General features: G+C 48.8%; 1 protein-coding gene across 1 annotated transcript in view; it reads left to right on the forward strand.

Moving 5' to 3' along the window:
- The window catches only part of LOC144668844 (interleukin-12 receptor subunit beta-2-like), an 87,913-nt gene that overhangs the window by 38,924 nt on the left and 25,411 nt on the right, over positions 1 to 23,578 (forward strand). The window contains exons 5-9 of the mRNA XM_078531263.1: positions 9,279 to 9,436; positions 12,338 to 12,503; positions 14,727 to 14,809; positions 20,729 to 20,921; positions 23,152 to 23,334. Of these exons, the coding sequence (XP_078387389.1) occupies positions 9,279 to 9,436; positions 12,338 to 12,503; positions 14,727 to 14,809; positions 20,729 to 20,921; positions 23,152 to 23,334 (783 nt within the window). The remainder of the gene's footprint in view (positions 1 to 9,278; positions 9,437 to 12,337; positions 12,504 to 14,726; positions 14,810 to 20,728; positions 20,922 to 23,151; positions 23,335 to 23,578) is intronic.

Genomic DNA, 23,578 nt, shown 5'->3' on the forward strand with positions numbered 1-23,578 from the left:
CTGTTTTACAGTCAGCCACTGGGTGGAGCGGTGTTGTTAGACAGTCAGTCACTGGGTGGATGGATGCTGTTATAGTCAGTCACTGGATGAAGGTGTGCTGTTATACATCAGTCACTAGGTGCACCGGTGCAGTGATACGGTCAGTCATTGGGTGAAGGTGTGCTGTTTTACAGTCAGTCACTGGGTGGAGGGGTGCTATTATACAGCCAGTCCCTGGGTGGAGGGGTGTTGTTATACAGTCAGTCACTGGGTGAAGGGGTGCTGTTATGCAGTTAGTTATTGGGTGATCGTGTGCTGTTATACAATCAGTCACTGGGTGCAGGGGTGCTGTGATACGGTCAATCATTGGGTGGGTGGAAGCTGTTATACAGTCATTGACCAGGTGGAGGGGTGCTGTTTTACAGTCAGTCACTGGGTGAAGGGGTGCTGTTATACAGTTAGTCAACGGATGCAGCAGTGCAGTGATACAGTCAGTGCCTGGGTGGAGGGGTGCTGTTTTACAGTCAGCCACTGGGTGGAGCGGTGTTGTTAGACAGTCAGTCACTGGGTGGAGGAGTGTTGTCGAACAGTCAGTCACTGGGTGGATGGATGCTGTTATACAGTCAGTCACTGGGTGGAGGGGTACTGTTATACAGTCATTCACTGGGTGCAGCGGTGCAGTGATACAGTCAGTCATTGGGTGGAGAGGTGCTGTTTTACAGTCAGTCACTGGATGAAGGGGTATTGTTATACAGTCACTGTGTGGAGAGGCGTTGTTATACAGTTAGTTACTGGGTGAAGGGGTGTTGTTATGCAATCAGTAACTGGGTGCAGCAGTGCAATGATATTGTCAGTCACTGGGTGGATGGATGTTGTTAGAAAGTCACTGGGTGGAGGGATGTTGTTATACACTCATTCACTGGGTGGAGGGGTGCTGTTTTACAATCAGTCACTGGGTACAGCGGTGCAGTGATACAGTCAGTCATAGGGTGCAGGGGTGCTGCTCTACAGCCACTGTGTGGAGAGGTGTTATACAGTCAGTCACTGGGTGAAGTGGTGCTGTTATACAATCAGTCACTGGGTGGAGCGGTGCTGTTATGCAGTCAGTCACTGGGTGGAGCGGTGCAGTGTTACGGTCAGACATTGGGTGGAGGGGTGCTGTTTTATAGTCGGTCCCTGGGTGGAGGGGTGCTGTTTTACAGTCAGTCACTGGGTGAAGGGATGCTGTTATGCGGTCAGTCACTGGTTGAAGACGTGCTATTATACAATCAGTCACTGGGGGCAGCGGTGCAGTGATACGGTCAGTCATTGGGTGGACGGATTCTGTTATACAGGCAGTCGCTGGGTGGAGGGGTGCTGTTTTACAGTTAATCGCTGGGTGAAGGGGTGCTGTTATACAGCCAGTCACCGGGTGAAGCAGTGCAGTGATACAGTCAGTCATTGGGTGCAGTGGTCTTGTATACAGTCATCACTGTGGGGGATGTGCTGTTGTTGTTATGCAGTGAGTCACTGGGTGGAGGGGTGTTGTTAGACATTCAGTCACTGGGTGAAGGGATGCTGTTATACAATCAGTCACTGGGTGCAGTGGTGCAGTGATACGGTCAGACATTGGGTGGAGGGGTGTTGTTATACAGTCACTGGGTTGAGGGGTGTTGGTAGACAGTCAATCACTGGGTGGAGGGGTGTTGTTATACAGTCAGTCACTGGATGGAGGGGTGTTGTTATACAGTCACTGGGTGGAGGCATGTTGTTATACAGTCACTGGGTGAAGGGGTGTTGTTAGACAGTCATTTACTGGATGAAGGGGTGCTGTTTTACAGTCAGTCACTGGATGGAGGAGTGTTGTTATACAGTCACTGTGTGGAGAGGTGTTGTCATACAGTCAGTCACTGGGGGAAGAGGTGCTGTTATGCAGTCAGTCACTGGGTGAAGGGGTGCTATTATACAGTCACTCACGGGGTGAAACAGAGCAGCGATACAGTCAGTAACTGGGAGCAGGGATGCTGTTATACAGTCAATCACTGTGTGGAGGGGTGCTGTTATAAAGTCAGTCACTGGGTGGAGGGGTGTGTTTATACAGTCAGTCATTTGGTGAAGAGGTATGTTTTACAATCAGTTGTGGGTTGGAGGGGAGCTGTTATACAGCCAGTCTCTGGGTTAAGGGGTGTTATTATACAGCCAGTCACTGGGTGCAGGTGTGTTGCTATATAGTCATTCTCTGGGTGGAGGGGTGTTGTTATACAGCCAGTCACTGGGTGGAGGGGTGTTGTTATACAGTCAGTCACTGGGTGGAGGTGTGTTGTTATACAGTCAGTCACTGGGTGCAGGGGTGTTGTGATACAGTCCCTGGGTGGGGTTTGTTGTTATACAGTAACTGGGTGGAGGGGTGTTGATAGACAGTGATTCAGTGGGTGGAGGGGTGATGTTCTACAGTCACTGAGTGGAATGGTGTTGTTATACAGTCACTGGGTGGAGGGATGTGGTTATACAGTCAGTCACTGAGTGAAGGGGTGCTGTTTTACAGTCAGTCATTTGGTGAAGGGGTATATTTTACAATCAGTAACGGGGTGGAGGGGTGTTGATAGACAGTCATTCAGTGGGTGGAGGGGTGATGTTCTACAGTCACTGAGTGGAATGGTGTTGTTATACAGTCACTCGGTGGAGGGATGTTGTTATACAGTCAGTCACTGGGTGGAGGTGTGTTGTTATACAGTCAGTCACTGGATGGAGTCATGTTGTGATACAGTTCCTAGGTGGAGGGGTGTTGTTAGACAGTCATTCACTGGGTGGAGGAGTGCTGTTTTACAGTCAGTCACTTAGTGGGAGGGTGCTGTTTTACACTCAGTCACTGGGTGGAGGGGTGCTGTTTTACAATCAGTCACTGGGTACAGCGGTGCAGTGATACAGTCAGTCATAGGGCGCAGGGGTGCTGCTCTACAGCCACTGTGTGGAGAGGTGTTATACAGTCAGTCACTGGGTGAAGTGGTGCTGTTATGCAGTCAGTCACTGGGTGGAGCGGTGCATGTTACGGTCAGACATTGGGTGGAGGGGTGCTGTTTTATAGTCGGTCCCTGGGTGGAGGGGTGTTATTATACAGTCAGTCACTGGGTGGAGGGATGTTGTTATACAGTCACTGGCTGGAGGGGTGTTGTTATACAGTCACTGCGGGGAGGGGTGTTGTTATACAGTCAGTCACTGGGTGGAGGGGTGCTGTTTTACAGTCAGTCACTGGGTGAAGGGCTGTTGTTATACAGTCACTGGGTGAAGGGGTGCTGTTATACAGTCAGTCAACGGGTGAAGCAGTGCAGTGATACAGTCAGTGCCTGGGTGGAGGGGTGCTGTTTTACAGTCAGCCACTGGGTGGAGCGGTGTTGTTAGACAGTCAGTCACTGGGTGGAGGAGTGTTGTCGAACAGTCAGTCACTGGGTGGATGGATGCTGTTATACAGTCAGTCACTGGGTGGAGGGGTACTGTTATACAGTCATTCACTGGGTGCAGCGGTGCAGTGATACAGTCAGTCATTGGGTGGAGAGGTGCTGTTTTACAGTCAGTCACTAGATGAAGGGGTGTTGTTATACACTCACTGTGTGGAGAGGTGCTGTTATGCATTCAGTCACTGGGTGAAGGGGTGTTGTTATACAATCAGTCACTTGGTGCAGCGGTGCAGTGATGCAGTCAGTCACTGGGTGGAGGGTGTTGTTAGACAGTCAGTCACTGGGTGGAGGGGTGCTGTTATACATTCAGTTACTGGGTGGATGAGTGCTGTTATACAGTTAGTTACTGGGTGGCGGGGTGTTGTTATACACTCATTCACTGGGTGGAGGGGTGCTGTTATACAATCAGTCACTGGGTACAGCAGTGCAGTGATACAGTCAGTCATAGGGTGCAGGGGTGCTGCTCTACAGCCACTGTGTGGAGAGGTGTTGTTATACAGTCAGTCACTGGGTGAAGTGGTGCTGTTATACAGTCAGTCACTGGGTGAAGGGGTGCTGTTATACAATCAGTCACTGGGTGAAGCAGTGCAGTGATACGGTCAGACATTGGGTGGAGGGGTGCTGTTTTATAGTCGGTCCCTGGGTGGAGGGGTGTTATTATACAGTCAGTCACTGGGTGGAGGGATGTTGTTATACAGTCACTGGCTGGAGGGGTGTTGTTATACAGTCACTGGGGGGAGGGGTGTTGTTATACAGTCAGTCACTGGGTGGAGGGGTGTTGTTATACAGTCAGTCACTGGGTGGAGGAGTGTTGTTATACAGTCAGTCACTGGGTGGAGGGATGTTGTTATACAGTCACTGGCTGGAGGGGTGTTGTTATACAGTCACTGGGGGGAGGGGTGTTGTTATACAGTCAGTCACTGGGTGGAGGGGTGTTGTTATACAGTCAGTCATTGGGTGGAGGGCTGTTGTTATACAGTCAGTTACTGGGTGGAGGGGTGCTGTTTTACAGTCAGTCACTGGATGGAGGGGTGTTGTTATACAGGCACTGTGTGGAGAGGTGTAGTTATACAGTCAGTCGCTGGGTGAAGGGGTGTTGTTCTGCAGTCAGTCACTGGGTGGAGGGATGTTGTTATATAGTCACTGGGTGGAGGGATGCTGTACAGTCTCTGGCTGGAGGGGTGCTGTTATGAAGTCAGTCACTGGATGAAGGTGTGCTGTTATACAATCAGTCACTAGGTGCACCGGTGCAGTGATACAGTCAGTCATTGGGTGAAGGTGTGCTGTTTTACAGTCAGTCACTGTGTGGAGGGGTGCTATTATACAGCCAGTCCCTGGGTGGAGGGGTGTTGTTATACAGTCAGTCACTGGGTGAAGGGGTGCTGTTATGCAGTTAGTTATTGGGTGAACGTGTGCTGTTATACAATCAGTCACTGGGTGCAGGGGTGCTGTGATACGGTCAATCATTGGGTGGATGGAAGCTGTTATACAGTCATTGACCAGGTGGAGGGGTGCTGTTTTACAGTCAGTCACTGGGTGAAGGGGTGCTGTTATACAGTCAGTCAACGGGTGAAGCACTGCAGTGATACAATCAGTGCCTGGGTGGAGGGGTGCTGTTTTACAGTCAGCCACTGGGTGGAGCGGTGTTGTTAGACAGTCAGTCACTGGGTGGATGGATGCTGTTATAGTCAGTCACTGGATGGAGGGGTGTTGTTATACAGTCAGTCACTGGGTGGAGGGATGTTGTTATACAGTCACTGGGTGGAGGGATGTTATACAGTCACTGGGTGGAGGGTGTTGTGATACAGTCACTGGGTGGAGGGATGTTATACAGTCACTGGGTGGAGGGTGTTGTTATACAGTCAGTCATTGGGTGGAGGGGTGCTGTTATACACTCAGTCACTGGATGGAGGGGTGTTGTTATACACTCACTGTGTGGAGAGGTGCTGTTATACAGTCAGTTACTGGGTGAAGGGGTGCTATTATACAATCAGTCACTTGGTGCAGCGGTGCAGTGATGCAGTCAGTCACTGGGTGGAGGGATGCTGTGATACACTCAGTCACTGGGTGGAGGGGTGCTGTTATACATTCAGTTACTGGGTGGATGAGTGCTGTTATACAGTTAGTTACTGGGTGGCGGGGTGTTGTTATACACTCATTCACTGGGTGGAGGGGTGCTGTTATACAATCAGTCACTGGGTACAGCGGTGCAGTGATACAGACAGTCATAGGGTGCAGGGGTGCTGCTCTACAGCCACTGTGTGGAGAGGTGTTGTTATACAGTCAGTCACTGGGTGGAAGGGTGTTGTTATACAGTCACTGGGTTGAGTGATGTTGTTATACAGTCACTGGGTGGAGGGATCTTGTTATACAGTCACTGGGTGGAGTGCTGTTGTTAGACAGTCATTCATTGGATGAAGGGGTGCTGTTTGACAGTCAGTCACTGGGTGAAGGGGTGCTGTTTTACAGTCAGTGACTGGATGGAGGGGTGCTGTTAGACAGTCAGTCACTGGGTGGAGGAGTATTGTTAGACAGTCAGTCACTGGGTGGATGGATGCTGTTATACAGTCAGTCACTGGGTGGAGGGGTGCTGTTATACAGTCATTCACTGGGTGGAGGGGTGCTGTTTTGCAGTTAGTCACTGGGTGATGTGGTGCTGTGATACAGTCAGTCACTGGATGGAGGGTGCTGTTATACGGTCAGTCATTGGGTGGAGTGGTGTTGTTCTACAGTCAGTCACTGGGTGGGGGTGTGCTATTATACAGTCAGTCACTGGGTGGAGCGTTGTTATATAGTCAGTAACTGCATGGAGAGGTGCTGCTTTGCAGAGTGGAGGCTGCTTTTATACAATCAGGTATTGAGACGGCTAATGTCACGCCGACAGTTCTCAATGAAAAGATCAAGAGAAGGTAAGAATCCAGAGGGAGGGGTCCAAGTGGAGGGAGAATATTGGAGGTGGGTAAAAGGATCCGTTGAACGGGGAGAGGACTCCTGCCCAAAGAAGTGAGCACGGAGACGAAGACGGCGGAAGAAGAGTTCAGCATCATGCCGAGCCCGAAATTCATCCTTTTACCCACCTCCAATATTCTCCCTCCACTTGGACCCCTCCCTCTGGATTCTTACCTTCTCTTGATCTTTTCATTGAGAACTGTCGGCATGACATTAGCCGTCTCAATTTCTCTGCTCCTCTCACCCATTCTAATCTGTCTCTCTCTGAACTCACTGCACTCCATTCTCTCAGGTCCAACCCCAACATTGTCATCAAATCCGCTGACAAGGGTGGTACTGTTGTTGTCTGGCGCATTGACCTCTACCTCGCGGAGGCTGAGCGTCAACTCGCAGACGTTTCCTCCTACCTCTCCCTGGACCATGACCCCACCACAGAACATCAAGCCATTGTTTCCAGGACTGTCACTGACCTCATCTCCTCTGGAGATCTTCCTCCCACAGCTTCCAACTTGATAGTCGCCCAACCTCGGACGGCCCGCTTCTACCTCCTACCCAAAATCCACAAACAGAACTGTCCTGGCAGACCGATCGTGTCAGCCTGTTCCTGCCCCACGGAACTCATTTCTCGTTATCTTGACTCCCTTCTCTCTCCCCTTGTCCAGTCTCTTCCCACCTACATCCGTGATTCCTCTGACACCTTACGTCACATCAACAATTTCCAGTTCCCTGGCCCCAACCGCTTCCTCTTCACCATGGATGTCCAATCCCTCTACACCTCCATCCCCCACCAGGATGGTCTGAGGGCCCTTAGCTTCTTCCTTGAACAGAGGCCCCAACAATCCCCATCCACCACTACTCTCCTCCGTCTGGCTGAACTTGTTCTCACACTGAACAATTTCTCCTTTAACTCCTCTCACTTCCTCCAAATAAAAGGTGTGGCTATGGGTACCCGCATGGGCCCCAGCTATGCCTGTCTCTTTATGGGGTATGTGGAACATTCCTTGTTCCAGTCCTACTCCGGCCCCCTCCCACAACTCTTTCTCCGGTACATCGATGATTACTTCGGCGCTGCTTCATGCTCTCGTCGGGACCTGGAAAAATTTATTAATTTTGCTTCCAATCTCCACCCCTCCATCATCTTCACATGGTCCATCTCTGACACTTCTCTTCCCTTCCTTGACCTCTCTGTCTCAATTTCTGATGATAGACTGTCCACCAATATCCATTACAAGCCTACCAACTCCCACAGTTACCTCGACTACAGCTCCTCACACCCCGCTTCATGTAAAGACTCCATCCCATTCTCTCAGTTCCTTCGCCTCCGTCGCATCTGTTCTGATGACGCTACCTTCAAAAACAGCTCCTCTGACATGTCCTCCTTCTTCCTTAACCGAGGTTTTCCATCCACGGTCGTTGACAGGGCCCTCAACCGTGTCCGGCCCATATCCCGCGCATCCTCCCTCACGCCTTCTCCTCCTTCCCAGAAACATGATAGGGTCCCCCTTGTCCTCACTTATCACCCCACCAGCCTCCGCATTCAAAGGATCATCCTCCGCCATTTCCGCCAACTCCAGCATGATGCCACCACCAAACACATCTTCCCTTCACCCCCCCGACGGCATTCCGTAGGGATCGTTCCCTCCGGGACACCCTGGTCCACTCCTCCATCACCCCCTACTCCTCAACCCCCACTTATGGCACCTCCCCATGCCCACACAGAAGATGCAACACCTGCCCCTTCGCTTCCTCTCTCCTCACCGTCCAAGGGCCCAAACACTCCTTTCAAGTGAAGCAGCATTTCACTTGCATTTCCCCTAACTTAGTCTACTGCATTCGTTGCTCCCAATGCGGTCTCCTCTACATTGGAGAGACCAAACGCAAACTGGGCGACCGTTTTGCGGAACACCTGCGGTCTGTCCGCAAGAAAGACCCAAAACTCCCTGTCGCTTGCCATTTTAACACTCCACCCTGTTCTCTTGCCAACATGTCTGTCCTTGGCTTGCTGCATTGTTCCAGTGAAGCCCAACGCAAACTGGAGGAACAGCACCTCATCTTCCGACTAGGCACTTTACAGCCCTCCGGACTGAATATTGAATTCAACAACTTTAGATCTTAAACTCCCCCTCCCCCCATCCCCACCCCGTTTCTTTCCCCCCACCCCGCTTTTTTTTCAATAATTTATATAGATTCTTCTTTCCCCACCTATTTCCATTATTTTTAAATCTAAAACTAAAACCTTTAGTCTTTCCACCCCACCCCCACTAGAGCTGTACTTTGAATATCCCGTCTTCCATTCTTAATTAGCACTTTTCTCAGACAAATACCACCACCTTCAACACCTCTTTGACCCTTTTGTCTGTGACATCTTTTGATTATCTGCTCATCTCCACAATCACCACACCACACACTCAATGTGTCTCTCCCACCCCCCCACCCACCTTAAACCAATTTATATTTCTCCCTTCTTCTAACTATGCTCCTGTTCTGCCGAAGGGCCATGAAGGCTCGAAACGTTAACTGATTTCTTCTCCGCCGATGCTGCCAGACTTGTTGAGTTTTTCCAGGCAATTCTGTTTTTGTTTTGGATTTCCAGCATCCGCAGTAGCTTTTAGCTTTTTGTTTTTATCATTGTGTGCGGAGATGCTGTTATACAGTCTGGGTGGAGGGGTGTTGTAATACAGTCAACCACTGGTGAGAGGGGTGTTGTTATACAGTCAGTCACTGGTTGGAGGGGTGCTTTTATACAGTCAGTCACTGGGTGGAGGGGTGTTGCTATATAGTCGGTCACTAGGTGGTGGGGTGTTGTTTTACAGTCAGTCACTGGGTGGAGGTTTGCTGCTTTACAGTCGGCCACTGGGTGCTGGTGCCTTTCCTCCTGCGTACACTTTCTGATACTGTGCTATGGTGTTCTTTTAGTGAAGCCGCTGGCTCCAGCCAATGTGACTGGAGAACAAACACAGGAAGATCCAAATGCCATTGGCATCTCATGGATGAACCCCACCAACCTGGACTCATCGATCCGTCTCCAGTTTGAGCTTCAATACAGAGAGGCAGGCAACCTTCAGTGGATTGAGGTGGGTCAGCCTTTGCCCTATCTGTTTCAGCAGTCCAGCATCAGTTTCTCTTCCTCAGAATTCTCTTTAGATGGTGAGAGCTGCATGAGACAGCAAGACAACATAAACACATAGATAAAAGCAAAAAACCCCGGATGCTGGAAATCCAAAACAAAAATAAAAATACCTGGAAAAACTCAGCAGGCCTGGCAGCATCTGCAGAGAGGAACACAGTTAACGTTTCGAGTCCGTATGACTCTTCAACAGAACTAAGTAAAAATAGAAGAGAGGTGAAATATAAGCTGGTTTAAGGAGGGGATGGGACAAGTAGAGCTGGATAGAGGGTCTAGGTGGAGATAACCAAAAGATGTCACAGACAAAGGGACAAAGAGGTGTTGAAGGTGGTGATATTATCTATGGAATGTGCTAATTAAGGGTAGAAAGCAGGACGAGCAAGGTACAGATAGTCCTAGTGGGGGTGGGGTAGGATGAAGGAATCGAAATAGGCTAAAAGGTAGAGTAAAACAATGGATGGAAATACATTTAAAAATAATGGAAATAGGTGGGAAAAGAAAAATCTATATAAATTATTGGAAAAAAAAAAGAGGGGGGATCGGAAAGGGGGTGGGGATGGAGGAGAGAGTTCATGATCTAAAATTGTTGAACTCAATATTCAGTCCGGAAGGCTGTAAAGTGCCTAGTCGGAAGATGAGGTGCTGTTCCTCCAGTTTGCGTTGAGCTTCACTGGAACAATGCAGCAGGCCAAGGACAGACATGTGGGCATGAGAGCAGGGTGGAGTGTTGAAATGGCAAACGACAGGGAGGTCTGGGTAATGCTTGCGGACAGACCGAAGGTGTTCTGCAAAGCGGTCACCCTGTCTGCGTTTGGTCTCTCCAATGTAGAGGAAACCGCATTGGGAGCAACGAATGCAGTAACTAAATTGAGGGAAGTGCAAGTGAAATGCTGCTTCACTTGAAAGGAGTGTTTGGGCCTTTGGATGGTGAGGAGAGGGGAAGTAAAGGGGCAGGTGTTGCGCCTTCTGCGGTTGCATGGGAAGGTGCCGTGGGAGGGGGTTGAGGTGTAGGGAGTGATGGAGGAGTGAACCAGGGTGTCCCGGAGGGAACGATCCTTGCGGAATGCCACCAGGGGGGGTGAAGGGAAGATGTGTTTGGTGGTGGCATGATGCTGGAGTTGGCGGAAATGGCGGAGGATGATCCTTTGAATGCGGAGGCTGGTGGGGTGATAAGTGAGGACAAGGGGGACCCTATCATGTTTCTGGGAGGGAGAGGAAGGTGTGAGGGCGGATGCGCGGGAGATGGGCCGGACACGGTTGAGGGCCCTGCCAACCACAATGGGTGGAAAACCTCGGTTAAGGAAGAAGGAGGACATGTCAGAGGAGCTGTTTTTGAAGGTAGCTTCATCAGAACAGATGCGACGGAGGCGAAGGAACTGAGAGAATGGGATGGAGTCCTTACATGAAGCGGGGTGTGAGGAGCTGTAGTCGAGGTAACTGTGGGAGTCGGTAGGCTTGTAATGGATCTTGGTGGACAGTCTATCACCAGAAATTGAGACAAAGAGGTCAAGGAAGGGAAGGGAAGTGTCAGAGATGGACCATGTGAAAATGATGGAGGGGTGGAAATTGGAAGCAAAATTAATAAATTTTTCCAGGTCCAGACGAGAGCATGAAGCAGCACTGAAGCAATCATCGATGTACCGGAGAAAGGGTTGTGGGAGGGGGCTGGAGTAGGACTGGAAAAAGGAATGTTCCACATATCCCATAAAGAGACAGGCATAACTGGGGTCCATGCGGGTACCCATAGCCACACCTTTTATTTGGAGGAAGTGAGAGGAGTTTAAGGAGAAATTGTTCAGTGTGAGAACAAGTTCAGCCAGACGGAGGAGAGTAGTGGTGGATGGGGATTGATCGGGCCTCTATAAACACATAGGGCGGGTGATAGACCCCTTCTCTTGACACTGACTCTTTTCACCATCCAGGTGATATTTTGATGAAGCCTGGGATATCACTATCACTTTACTGAAGAATTCCAGCAAGGAATTGATGATCTCATCTGAGCTTCTGTGTTCATGAGAGGTTTTAGAGATGGTCTGATTGGTGGCATCAGACACCGGACGGTTCCAATCAGTCCCTATGAGCCCAATGACACTGTCCTGCTGAAGCATCCCTCAAATCATCAACAACAAACACTGCACAAACTTCCCAATGTTCTCAGCAACCCTTCCTGAAATTGGGAAGCTGCAGGAACCTCCTGGGATGTCATTGTCTCCAGGACATTTTGCAGCTCATCAGACACTACCTGCAACATTGATAGTGGACTCCTCCCACTTATCCATTGTCTGAGCCACAATACATGGAGCCTGTCACCATTACCTACCTGTAAGATTGATGCTCCTGAATCATTGCTCTTCTGAAGACCGGGGCCCTGAGATGTGGACCTTGGGTTCCTGAGACATGTCACCCTGGCTTGCACAGAAGGTGGTCTTTTCACACTCTCTCTCTGCGTAGCAGCATTCCACTCTCATCCTTCTGCTTTCAGTTTGCACTGGTGCTCAGGGACCCACTCAGTGGCCTACTGCTTTCATTCTAGGCAGCATCTCTATGCTGCTGTTGGTGTGGAAGGTGTCAGTGTGGAGCTGGGTAAGGAGGTGACCACAACTGTTTCTTTGGTCGCTCTGCAAAATGGAGATTGACAGCTGAGAGAAACTGCTATGACATTGTTTAAAACTGACTTTTGGGATTTGCCGCAGAATTTAACAGTGAGCAGAGTAGCAGAGCAGAGGGAGCTGCTCTCTGACAGGGACACTGAGAGGCGACAGTACGCGAGAATTTCAAAAGCAGGGAAATCCTCTCTGTATGCCGCAGCTCCCCAGAAACTAATTGCACTCTCTGTCTTTCATTAAAGATTTCACACAATGAAATTGGAATCCATGCAATGCATTATGAGCTGGAAGAGCTGCAGCCATTCACACTTTATGAGTTCCGCATAAATTGTGGGCGACAGGGAGAGACTAACAGGAAACTGTGGAGTGACTGGAGTGCGGTGGCCAGTGTCAGGACCTGGGAGGACAGTAAGTGATCATCTGTAACTCATTTCATCATCATCCCACACCTCTCACTGCAACACTCTGATATACCCCACAGCCCTCAATGTAACACTCTGATATACCCCACACCCCTCACTGTAACACTGTGATATACCCCACCCCCCACTGTAACACTCTGATATACCCCACCCCTCACTGTAACACTCTGATATACCCCACACCCCTCACTGTAACACTGATATACCCCACACCCCTCACTGTAACACTGTGATATACCCCACACCCCTCACTGTAACACTGTGATATACCCCACCCCTCACTGTAACACTCTGATATACCCCACACTGTAACACTGTGATATACCCCACCCCTCACTGTAACACTCTGATATACCCCACACCCCTCACTGTAACACTGATATACCCCACCCCTCACTGTAACACTGTGATATATCCCACACCCCTCACTGTAACACTCTCTGATATACCCCACACCCCTCACTGTAACACTCTGATATACCCCACACCCCTCACTGTAACACTCTCTGATATACCCCACACCCCTCACTGTAACACTCTCTGATATACCCCACACCCCTCACTGTAACACTCTGATATACCCCACACCCCTCACTGTAACACTGTGATATACCCCACCCCCCACTGTAACACTCTGATATACCCCACCCCTCACTGTAACACTCTGATATACCCCACACCCCTCACTGTAACACTGTGATATACCCCACCCCTCACTGTAACACTCTGATATACCCCACACCCCACACTGTAACACTGTGATATACCCCACCCCTCACTGTAACACTCTGATATACCCCACACCCCTCACTGTAACACTCTCTGATATACCCCACCCCTCACTGTAACACTCTCCGATATACCCCACACCCCTCACTGTAACACTCTCTGATATACCCCACACCCCTCACTGTAACATTCTCTGATATACCCCACACCCCTCACTGTAACACTCTGATATACCCCACACCCCTCACTGTAACACTCTCTGATATACCCCACACCCCTCACTGTAACACTCTCTGATATACCCCACACCCCTCACTGTAACACTCTGATATACCCCACACCCCTCACTGTAACACTCTCTGATATACCCCACCCCTCACTGTAACACTCTCTGATATACCCCACACCCCTCACTGTAACACTCTGATATACCCCACACCCCTCACTGTAACACTCTCTGATATACCCCACCCCTCACTGTAACACTCTCCGATATACCCCACACCCCTCACTGTAACACTCTGATATACCCCACCCCTCACTGTAACACTCTCTGATATACCCCACACCCCTCACTGTAACACTCTGATATACCCCACACCCCTCACTGTAACACTCTCTGATATACCCCACCCCTCACTGTAACACTTTCTGATATACCCCACACTCCTCACTGTAACACTCTGATATACCCCACACCCCTCACTGTAACACTCTCTGATATACCCCACCCCTCACTGTAACACTCTCCGATATACCCCACACCCCTCACTGTAACACTCTGATATACCCCACACCCCTCACTGTAACACTCTGATATACCCCACACCCCTCACTGTAACACTCTCTGATATACCCCACACCCCTCACTGTAACACTCTGATATACCCCACCCCTCACTGTAACACTCTCTGATATACCCCACACCCCTCACTGTAACACTCTGATATACCCCACACCCCTCACTGTAACACTCTGATATACCCCACACCCCTCACTGTAACACTCTCTGATATACCCCACACCCCTCACTGTAACACTTTCTGATATACCCCACACCCCTCACTGTAACACTCTGATATACCCCACACCCCCCACTGTAACACTCTGATATACCCCACACCCCCCACTGTAACACTCTGATATACCCCGCACCCCTCACTGTAACACTCTGATATACCCCACACCCCCCACTGTAACACTCTGATATACCCCACACCACTCACTGTAACACTCTCTGATATACCCCACACCCCTCACTGTAACACTCTCTGATATACCCCACACCCCTCACTGTAACACTCTGATATACCCCACACCCCCCACTGTAAAACTCTGATATACCCCACACCCCCCACTGTAACACTCTGATATACCCCGCACCCCTCACTGTAATACTCTGATATACCCCACACCCCCCACTGTAACACTCCCTATGATACTCCTATCTCTCTAACCTGTTCGCTCTCTTGATTCTCAGCTCCTCTTGGCTGTCTCGACCTGTGGTTTGTGCAGCAGCTGCCAGATTTGGATGGGCAAGGGGCTGTCACCGTGCTGTGGAAGGTAGTGTGCAATAACTGACACTTTCTTCTGTGTTTCTCCACTGTGCCTGAAACCAGTTAAACTTTTGTTACCTTTCAGTCAGGTTACAGGCTCCAATCAGCAATCGCCCTCCTTCAACAAAGTAACGGATTCGGGAGGTGGGTGGGCTGGGTCAGTAAGTCAATGTCCATGGCCCAGAATCATTTGTTCTAGATTTACTCACTCTAATTCTCAGCTGATGCTTTTCTTAATTTTATTCATTAACTAAAACTGGCAACACATTTCTCACTGAGTGAATACACTCACTCCTGTGTCTGTCACTCCTTCAGTGAGTGAATAGACTAACTCGTGTGTCTGTGACTTACTCCGTGACTGAATGCACTCACTCCTCTGTCTGTGACTCACTCAGTGAATGAATACACTCACTCCTGTGCCTGTCACTCGCTCAGTGAATGAATATACTCACTCCTCTGTCTGTGACTCACTCAGTGAATGAATACACTCACTCCTGTGCCTGTCACTCGCTCAGTGAATGAATATACTCACTCCTCTGTCTGTGACTCACTCAGTGAATGAATACACTCACTCCTGTGCCTGTCACTCGCTCAGTGAATGAATACACTCACTCCTCTGTCTGTGACTCACTCAGTGAATGAATACACTCACTCCTGTGCCTGTCACTCGCTCAGTGAATGAATATACTCACTCCTCTGTCTGTGACTCACTCAGTGAATGAATACACTCACTCCTGTGCCTGTCACTCGCTCAGTGAATGAATACACTCACTCTTCTGTCTGTGACTCACTCAGTGAATGAATACACTCACTCCTCTGTCTGTGACTCACTCAGTGAATGAATACACTCACTCCTGTGCCTGTCACTCGCTCAGTGAATGAATATATTCACTCCTCTGTCTGTGACTCACTCAGTGAGTAAATATACTCAATCCTGTGTCTGTCACTCACTCAGTAAGTGATTATACTCACTTCTCTGTCTGTGACTCACTCCTGGGTCTGTCACTTACTCTGTAAGTGAATACAGTCGCTCCTGTGCCTGTTACTTATTTCGTGAATGAATACACTCACTCCTGTGCCTGTCACTTATTTCGTGAGTGAATAGGCTAACTCCTGTGTCTGTCACTTACTCCGTAGTCAATACACACTTTTTAAAAATTCATTCATGGGATGTGAGCATCGCTGGCTGGGCCAGCATTTATTGCCCATCCCTAGTTGCCCTTGAGAAGGTGGTGGTGAGCTGCCTTCTTGAACCGCTGCAGTTCCTGCAGTATAGATACACCCACAGTGCTGTTAGGAAGGGAGTTCCAAGATTTTGACCCAGTGACAGTGAAGGAACGGCGATATATTTCCAAGTCAGGAGGGTGAGTTACTTGGAGGGGAACTTCCAGGTGGTGGTGTTCCCATCTATCTGCTGCCTTTTCCTTCTAGATGGTAGTGGTCGCGGATTTGGAAGGTGCTGTCGAAGGAGCCATGGTGAATTCCTGCAGTGCATCTTGTAGATGGTACACACTGCTGCTACTGCACATGGGTGGTGGAGGCAGTGAATGTTTGTGGATGTGGTGCCAATCAAGCAGGTTGCTTTGTCCTGGACGGTGTCAAGCTTCTTGATCGTTGTGGGAGCTGCACTAACATCCAGGCAAGTGGAGAGTATTCCATCACACTCCTGACCTCTACCTTGTAGATGGTGGACAGACTTTGGGGAGTCAGAAGGTGAGTTACTCATTGCACGATTCCTAGCCTCTGACCTGCTCTTGTAGCCACAGTATTTATATGGCTAGTCCAGTTCAGTTTCTGGTCAATAGGATGTTGATAGTGGAGGATTCAGTGATGGTAATGCCATTGAACATCAAAGGGCGATGGTTAGCTTCTCTCTTGTTGGAGATGTTCATTGTCTGGGGCTTGTGTGACATGAATATTACTTGCCACTTGTCAGCCCAAGCCTGGATATTGTCCAAGTCTTGCTGCATTTGGACATGGACTGCTTCAATGTCTGAGGAGTCACGAATGGTGTTGAACATTGTGCAATCATCAGCGAACATCCCCACTTCTGACCTTATGATGGAAGGAAGGTCATTGATGAAGCAGCTGAAGATGGTTGGGCCGAGGACACTACCCTGAGGAACTCCTGCAGCGATGTCCTGGAGCTGAGATGATTGACCTCCAACAACCACAATCATCTTCCTTTGTGCTAGGTATGACTCCAACCAGCGGAGAGTTTTCCCCTTGATTCCCATTGACTCCAGTTTTGCTAGGAGTCCTTGATGCAACAGTCAGTCAAATGCAACCTTGATGTCAAGGGCAGTCACTCTCATCACACCTTGGGAATTCAGCTCTTTTGTCCATGTTTGAACCAAGGCTGTAATGAGGTCAGGAGCTGAGTGGCCCTAGTGGAACCCAAGCTGGGCATCAGTGAGCAGGTTATTGCTAAGCAAATGCCGCTTGCTAGCACTGTTGATGACCCCTTCCATCGCTTTACTGATGATTGAGGATAGACTGATGGGGCAGTAATTGGCTGGGTTGGATATGTCCTGCTTTTTTTGTACAGGACATACCTGGGCAATTTTCCACATAGCTGGGTAGATGCCAGTGTTGTAGCTGTATTGGAACAGCTTGGCTAGGGGCACAGCAAGTTCTGGAGCACAAGTCTTCAGTATTATTGCCGGAATATTGTCAGGGCCTATAGCCTTTGCAGTATCCAATGCCTTCATCCGTTTCTTGATATCATGTGGAGTGAAGCAAATTGGCTGAAAACTGGTATCTGTGATGTTACCTGGCACCTGTGCCTGTCACTCACTCAGTGATTGAATATACTCACTCCTCTGTCTGTGACTCACTCAGTGAATGAATACACTCACTCCTGTGTCTGTCACTGACTCAGTGAGTGAATACACTCAGTCCTGTGCCTGTCATTTACTCAGTGAGTGAATAGACACACTCCTGAGTCTGTCACTTACTCAGTGAAGGAATGCACTCACTCCTGTGTGTGTGAATCACTCAGTAAGTGAATACGCTCACTCCCGTGTCTGTCATTCACTGAGTGAGTGAATACACTCACTCCTGTGTCTGTCACTCACTAAGTGAGTGAATACATTCACTCCTGTGTCTGTCATTTGCTCAGTGAGTGAATACACTCACTCCTGTGTCTGTCACTCACTAAGTGAGTGAATACACTCACTCCTGTGTCTGTCACTCACTAAGTGAGTGAATAGACTCAATCCTGTGATAAAAGCAAAATACTGCGGACACTGGAAATCTAAAACAAAAACAGAAAATGCTGGAAAAACTCAACAGGTCCAACAGCATCTGTGGAGAAAAAGACAGAGTTAACATTTCGAGTCCGTATGACTCTTCTTCAGAGCTCTGAAGAAGAGTCATATGATTACACTCACTCCCGTGCCTGTCACTCACTCAGTGAATGAATATACTCACTCCCGTGCCTGTCACTCACTCAGTGACGATCTATGGAGTGTCCTCACTGCATGTCATCATCATTCTCCTGGAATCTAGCAACTATTTGGGCCTCCGCTATGTCTTCGTGACATGAGCCTCAGTACTGAGGTTTTCTGCACACAGGAGTCACAGATGCAAGGTGAGGATGTCAGGATTGTCCTCACTGCATCCCGTCATCATCCTCCGCGAATCTTGCAGTTATGAGGGCCTTCCGAGCATGCTGACCTCATCTGGCCAGTGCGATGACTTTATCACCAGAATCCTCACCTTCGAGGACTTCATCGCCATCAGGCCCTTCAACAATCTCCTCATTGGAGGAGACGTGCAGCTCTTCCATCTCCTCCTCAGCGAGGTGCTCCCCCTGTTGCAGCACCAGGTTGTGCAGCATGCAGCAAGCTACGATGATACGTGACACCCTCTGGGGACTGTATTGCAGTGCTCCTCTGGACTTATCGAGGCACCGGAACCTCATTTTCAAAATGCCTATAGTTTGTCCACCAAAGTCTGGGTCACGGCATGAGCCTCATTGTACCATTGCTCTGCTGCAGTCTGAGGCTGCCACACAGGCCTCATCAGCCACATTCTCTGTGGGTAGCCCTTGTCCATGAGGAGCCAACCCTGCAGCCTTTTTGGACCCTGGAAGATGTCAGGGATCTGACACGTGTTAAGGATGGAGGAGTTGTGGACGTTCCCTGGTAATCGTGCGCAGACCTGAAGGAGATGTTTCTGGTGGTCGCACACCAGCTGAACATTCAGCGAGTGGAAGTCCTTGCGGTTGATGTAGTTGACTGCGTGTTGCCATGGAGATGTAAATGCCACATGAGTGCATTCGATGGCGCCGTGCAACTGTGGGAGACCTGAGATCTGTGCAAATCCCAGCACTCTTCCCACCTGGCTTTCCTGATCCTGGGCGAAAAGCACAAAGTTCTGTGCCTTTGCAAAGATGGAGTCTGTGACCTCCTGGATACACTTGTGCGTAGGGTGGGTCGGGTGTAGGGGATGTGCCAAGCCTGATCGTTAGCCAGTGGGGTGCTTGCATCTTGGGTGAATTGGCTTCAGATGTGATACCCTCCATAGTTGAATAAGCTGCTGGCTCTCACCATGCAGTATTAAATGTGAGAAATGGTCATTGGCATGAGGTACTGGCATGCAGAGAGTTCGGGAGGGAACCAAACTCCTTCAGAAGGAGAGCAGGTCAAGGGTCTGTTGCTACACCAAGTTTTGTGCAGGGTTTATGCTGCAGGGCCATCACAAGAAACCTCCTTAACAACTGCATCTCAGAGTAGAAAGGCTGAGTTGTGGGTAGCGAAGGGACTGAAAGCTCCTGAGGGAAAGTCATGAATATTTGAACTTGTCGCTTGAATACTTCCTGGCAGCTACAGCAAGTTTACAAAGAATTTTCAGCATAGAAACAGGCTATTCAGCCCAACTGATTTATGTTGGAGCCAGATTTGAACTCAATGCTCATCACACAATAACTGGGACTTGGTAAAGACTTGGTAAAGGGATTAACATCCAAAAAAAAGTGCTGAGCTAATAAAATGTCTGTTCTGATGAAGGGTCATACAGACTCGAAACGTCAACTGTATCCCTCTCCGCAGATGCTGTCAGACCTGCTGAGTTTTTCCAGGTATTTTTGTTTTTGTTCTAGATTTCCAGCATCCACAGTATTTTGCTTTTATAATAAAATGCCTGCATTGACTGTGTCACAACAATTGTAAAACCAGAGGCCAAACTGGTCATCTCACCAAGTCAGGCAGTATGGGTAGCTGAAAAAATGTTTTCAATATATTGCTACACTGCACTTCAACTCTGCTCTTTAGTAAATCTTTGCTTTGAAAATCTTACAAATCTCTGCCTGGGTTTTATCACCACTGCTTCTGAACAAGGCTGTGTCCCTGATACATTTCCTTCCCAATCTAACTGTGCTGATTTTTGTAGTTCATTTATTAATTGTGGGGGGGGGGGGGGTGTGGTTATGCAGGGTGATGTTAATACACTGTCCTTCTTCCAGTTCCCTCTGCCAATCATCATTCTTTCTGATTTCCTGAAGAACCCACTCTGGTTACGTACCTCCTTCATGCTCACAGTCCTTCATGCTTTAGTGGGTGGCTTTATTTGCTGTGTGTGCCCTTGGATGTTTAAATCTTGCTCCAGTTCTTCAGTTTCTTAGTGTGTATAACAAGTCTAACCTCTCACTGAGATGGCTACATGTTCTGGTTCTCACTCTTGACCTCTTACATCTCCCTCGCTGCTGAAGCTATCTCCAAGCATTCAGCTTCACAAAGTCTAATTCTGATTCAAGACTTAAAATATTATTCCCTTCTAACCACTTTCTAATTCAAACAGTGAACTCAAACCTCTCATTTCCAAACTCTCTCTCTCTCTGTGTGAACTGTAAGCTTCAGCCCTTCAGAATACCTTAATCAAAAAGTAATCTTTTTTTTTGGGGGGGGCGGGGTGCGGTTTGCAGCCTCTTGAACAACGTCAAGCAAGAGGAAATATTAAGAGATACTCGGTGAGCTATTGGGATGGAGAAGTGATGAGGGAGGTGACCATCAACATCTGCTGCAACATCACTCTGCCAGGGACCACCCGATTGGTGAACGTCACTGCATACAACTCTATTGGAGCAACTCAGCCAGCCAAGCTCAACCTAATACAAGGTGAACGCACACATCAAACATGTATACACAGAGAACTATACCCACATCACACTCCCATACATAGGCACAGGGTGAAATGTACTTGTGTACACAGATCACACACCTATATCAATGCACAGAGAACTGTACTTGTGTACACAGATCAAAATAAATACACAGAGAACTGTACTTATCTACAGCTCACACATTTGTACAGGGATTTGCGCTGGTGTACTGATGGGTCCGTAGCGTCTGAGGTCAGGGGCATCATGACCGGCAGGTACCCCGAAGATGCGCTGGGGAACATCCTCCCCCCCCGCCCACTCACAATTGCCCGAGAAGTTGAAACTGCTGTTCAGTATTTCCCTGTAATCAGAGCCATTCGAAATTATAACTGAAATTGCAAACTTCAGATGTTTCCGGCTGTCATGGCTGAATAGTTACCCAGGAAAAGTTGGAAGTTAAAACTACGAACTTCTGGGTATAGTACCAACCCCCACTTGGCCCCCCATCTAACCAAACAACGCCCCCCCCCAACTGACCCCCTCACTGACCACCTGACCCCACTGATCATCCCCACCCCCCCGCCCCCAACTGAACCTCCCAAACCGACACCTCCCCCACCGGCTCTCCGGCATCTGACCGAATCCTATCCACTTACCTTACAAACTTACCTTCTCCATGGCTTCTAAAGGTGGCTGGACCTTTAAACATAGCTGCTTTACTGTAGCTGGTGCCATAAAGAAGGGGCATGGCAGCTTTCCCTCCAACTCTGCCACGTTCAACTGATGGCCTCAGGAATACGCTGCCTGACATTGTTCTTGCCCGGTGAGTCGGTTCAGACATGTGGGCAAGAGAACAGGGTGGAGTGTTAAAATGGCAAGCGACAGGGAGGTTTGGGTCTTTCTTGCGGACAGACACAGACATATGGGCAAGAGTACATCTTCCGACTAGGCACTTTACAGCCTTCCGGGCTGAATATTGAATTCAACAACTTTAGATCTTAAACTCCCCCTCCCCCCATCCCCACCCCATTTCTTCCCCCTCCCTTTTGTTTTTTCCAATAATTTATATAGATTCTTCTTTTCCCACCTATTTCCATTATTTTTAAATCTGCAACTAACACTTTGTTAGTCTTTCCACCCCACCCCCACTAGAGCTGTACCTTGAGTGTCCTGCCATCCATTCTTAATTAGCACTTTTCTTCGATAATATCACCACCTTCAACACCTCTTTGATCCTTTTGTCTGTGACATCTTTTGATTATCTGCTCCTATCACTACTTGCTTATCCCTACAACCACCCCACCCTCAACTTCTCTCTCCCCCCGCCCCCCACCTTAGACCAGCTTATATTTCACCTCTCTCCTAACTATACTTCAGTTCTGCCGAAGGGTCATGAGGACTCGAAACGTCAACTGTTTTCTTCTCCACCGGTGCTGCCGGACCTGCTGAGTTTTTCCAGGTAATTCTGTTTTTGTTTTGTTCTTGCCCGCCTGAGTCGAGCGAGAAAGGATCACCTGGATTTCCAGGTAAGTAACTGGGAGCGGAGTGACAATCCGACTCTGATTGTCACTCTGCGAAGTTCAGGCCAATAGAGTTTTACAAGTGTCTGCACGCAGAAGTTGTAGCTGTTTGCAAACACACGGAGTTTCACATGCCAGTGAAAGTAAACATGAAATAAAATGGCTGCAATATGCCTGCCTATTTGTACTCTGTGCACCACTCAGCAAAACGCTACCCCTAAACATATACTCACACCCTCACTTTTTCACATGCTCATATAAGTATATAGGAGTTTAAAAGATTGTGGACAGTGTTGGCAGTTTGTGGAGCTAAGGCATATTTGTGGCGTGATTTTTCAGTGCTGATCAAACCGTGTGAAGTCAGGAATCACTCAATTGCTCCCAGTCCCACAGCAATTCCTTTACATAGATGCTCTTCTCCCCACCACTGTTTTCTCTTCTCTTCCCCCCTCCCCATCCCCAGTAAATTACTGGTCCCTCACTGGGCTGCTCTATTGATAGGTCGTACGGACTCTGTTTCTCAGATGTTGCTAGGCCTGCTGAGTTTTTCCAGCACTTTCTGTTTTTGTTGCTATTGAGAGTGCTACTCAGCTGAAGTATCAGAAGGTGAGCAGCACCAATGAAACTGACCCAGGCACCTTTGTAACAGCACAGGTTTTGGGGCAGGGTGGGGGAGAATTCAAAAATGAACTTATTCTTGGTATTTATTGCTTGTGTTTCATTCAGACTGGCCATCACCATTCAATATGACAGTTCATAGCAGAAACCACTCGGTACTGGTGTCTTGGGAGCCACCGGCCAACACAACACCCCATGAATTTGTGGTGGAATGGAATATGATGAATTCAGAATACAAACCTGACTGGAAAAAAATACCGGCAGCCAATTTCTGTGTGACTTTGACAGACGGTAGGTCAAGGGATAAAATGGGGCAGACTCCGGGTTGCAAACTTTCAGGCAAGCCCAGGCTGAAAGAATAAAAACAAAGATCTAACATGAAACGAGTTTATCGTCTCAGTTCAGTCTCTGGGTGAGGAACCACAGAGCAAAACGACTGCTGATTCAGCTCTAATTTGACAGGACAGCGAAGACTGTGCAGTACCTGTCCTGGGAGTGTTTAATGGGGACAGTGTAGAGGGAGCTTTACTCTGTA

The sequence above is a fragment of the Cetorhinus maximus genome, chromosome 28, assembly GCF_964194155.1.
Source record: "Cetorhinus maximus chromosome 28, sCetMax3.hap1.1, whole genome shotgun sequence".
NCBI classification, from domain to species: domain Eukaryota; kingdom Metazoa; phylum Chordata; class Chondrichthyes; order Lamniformes; family Cetorhinidae; genus Cetorhinus; species Cetorhinus maximus.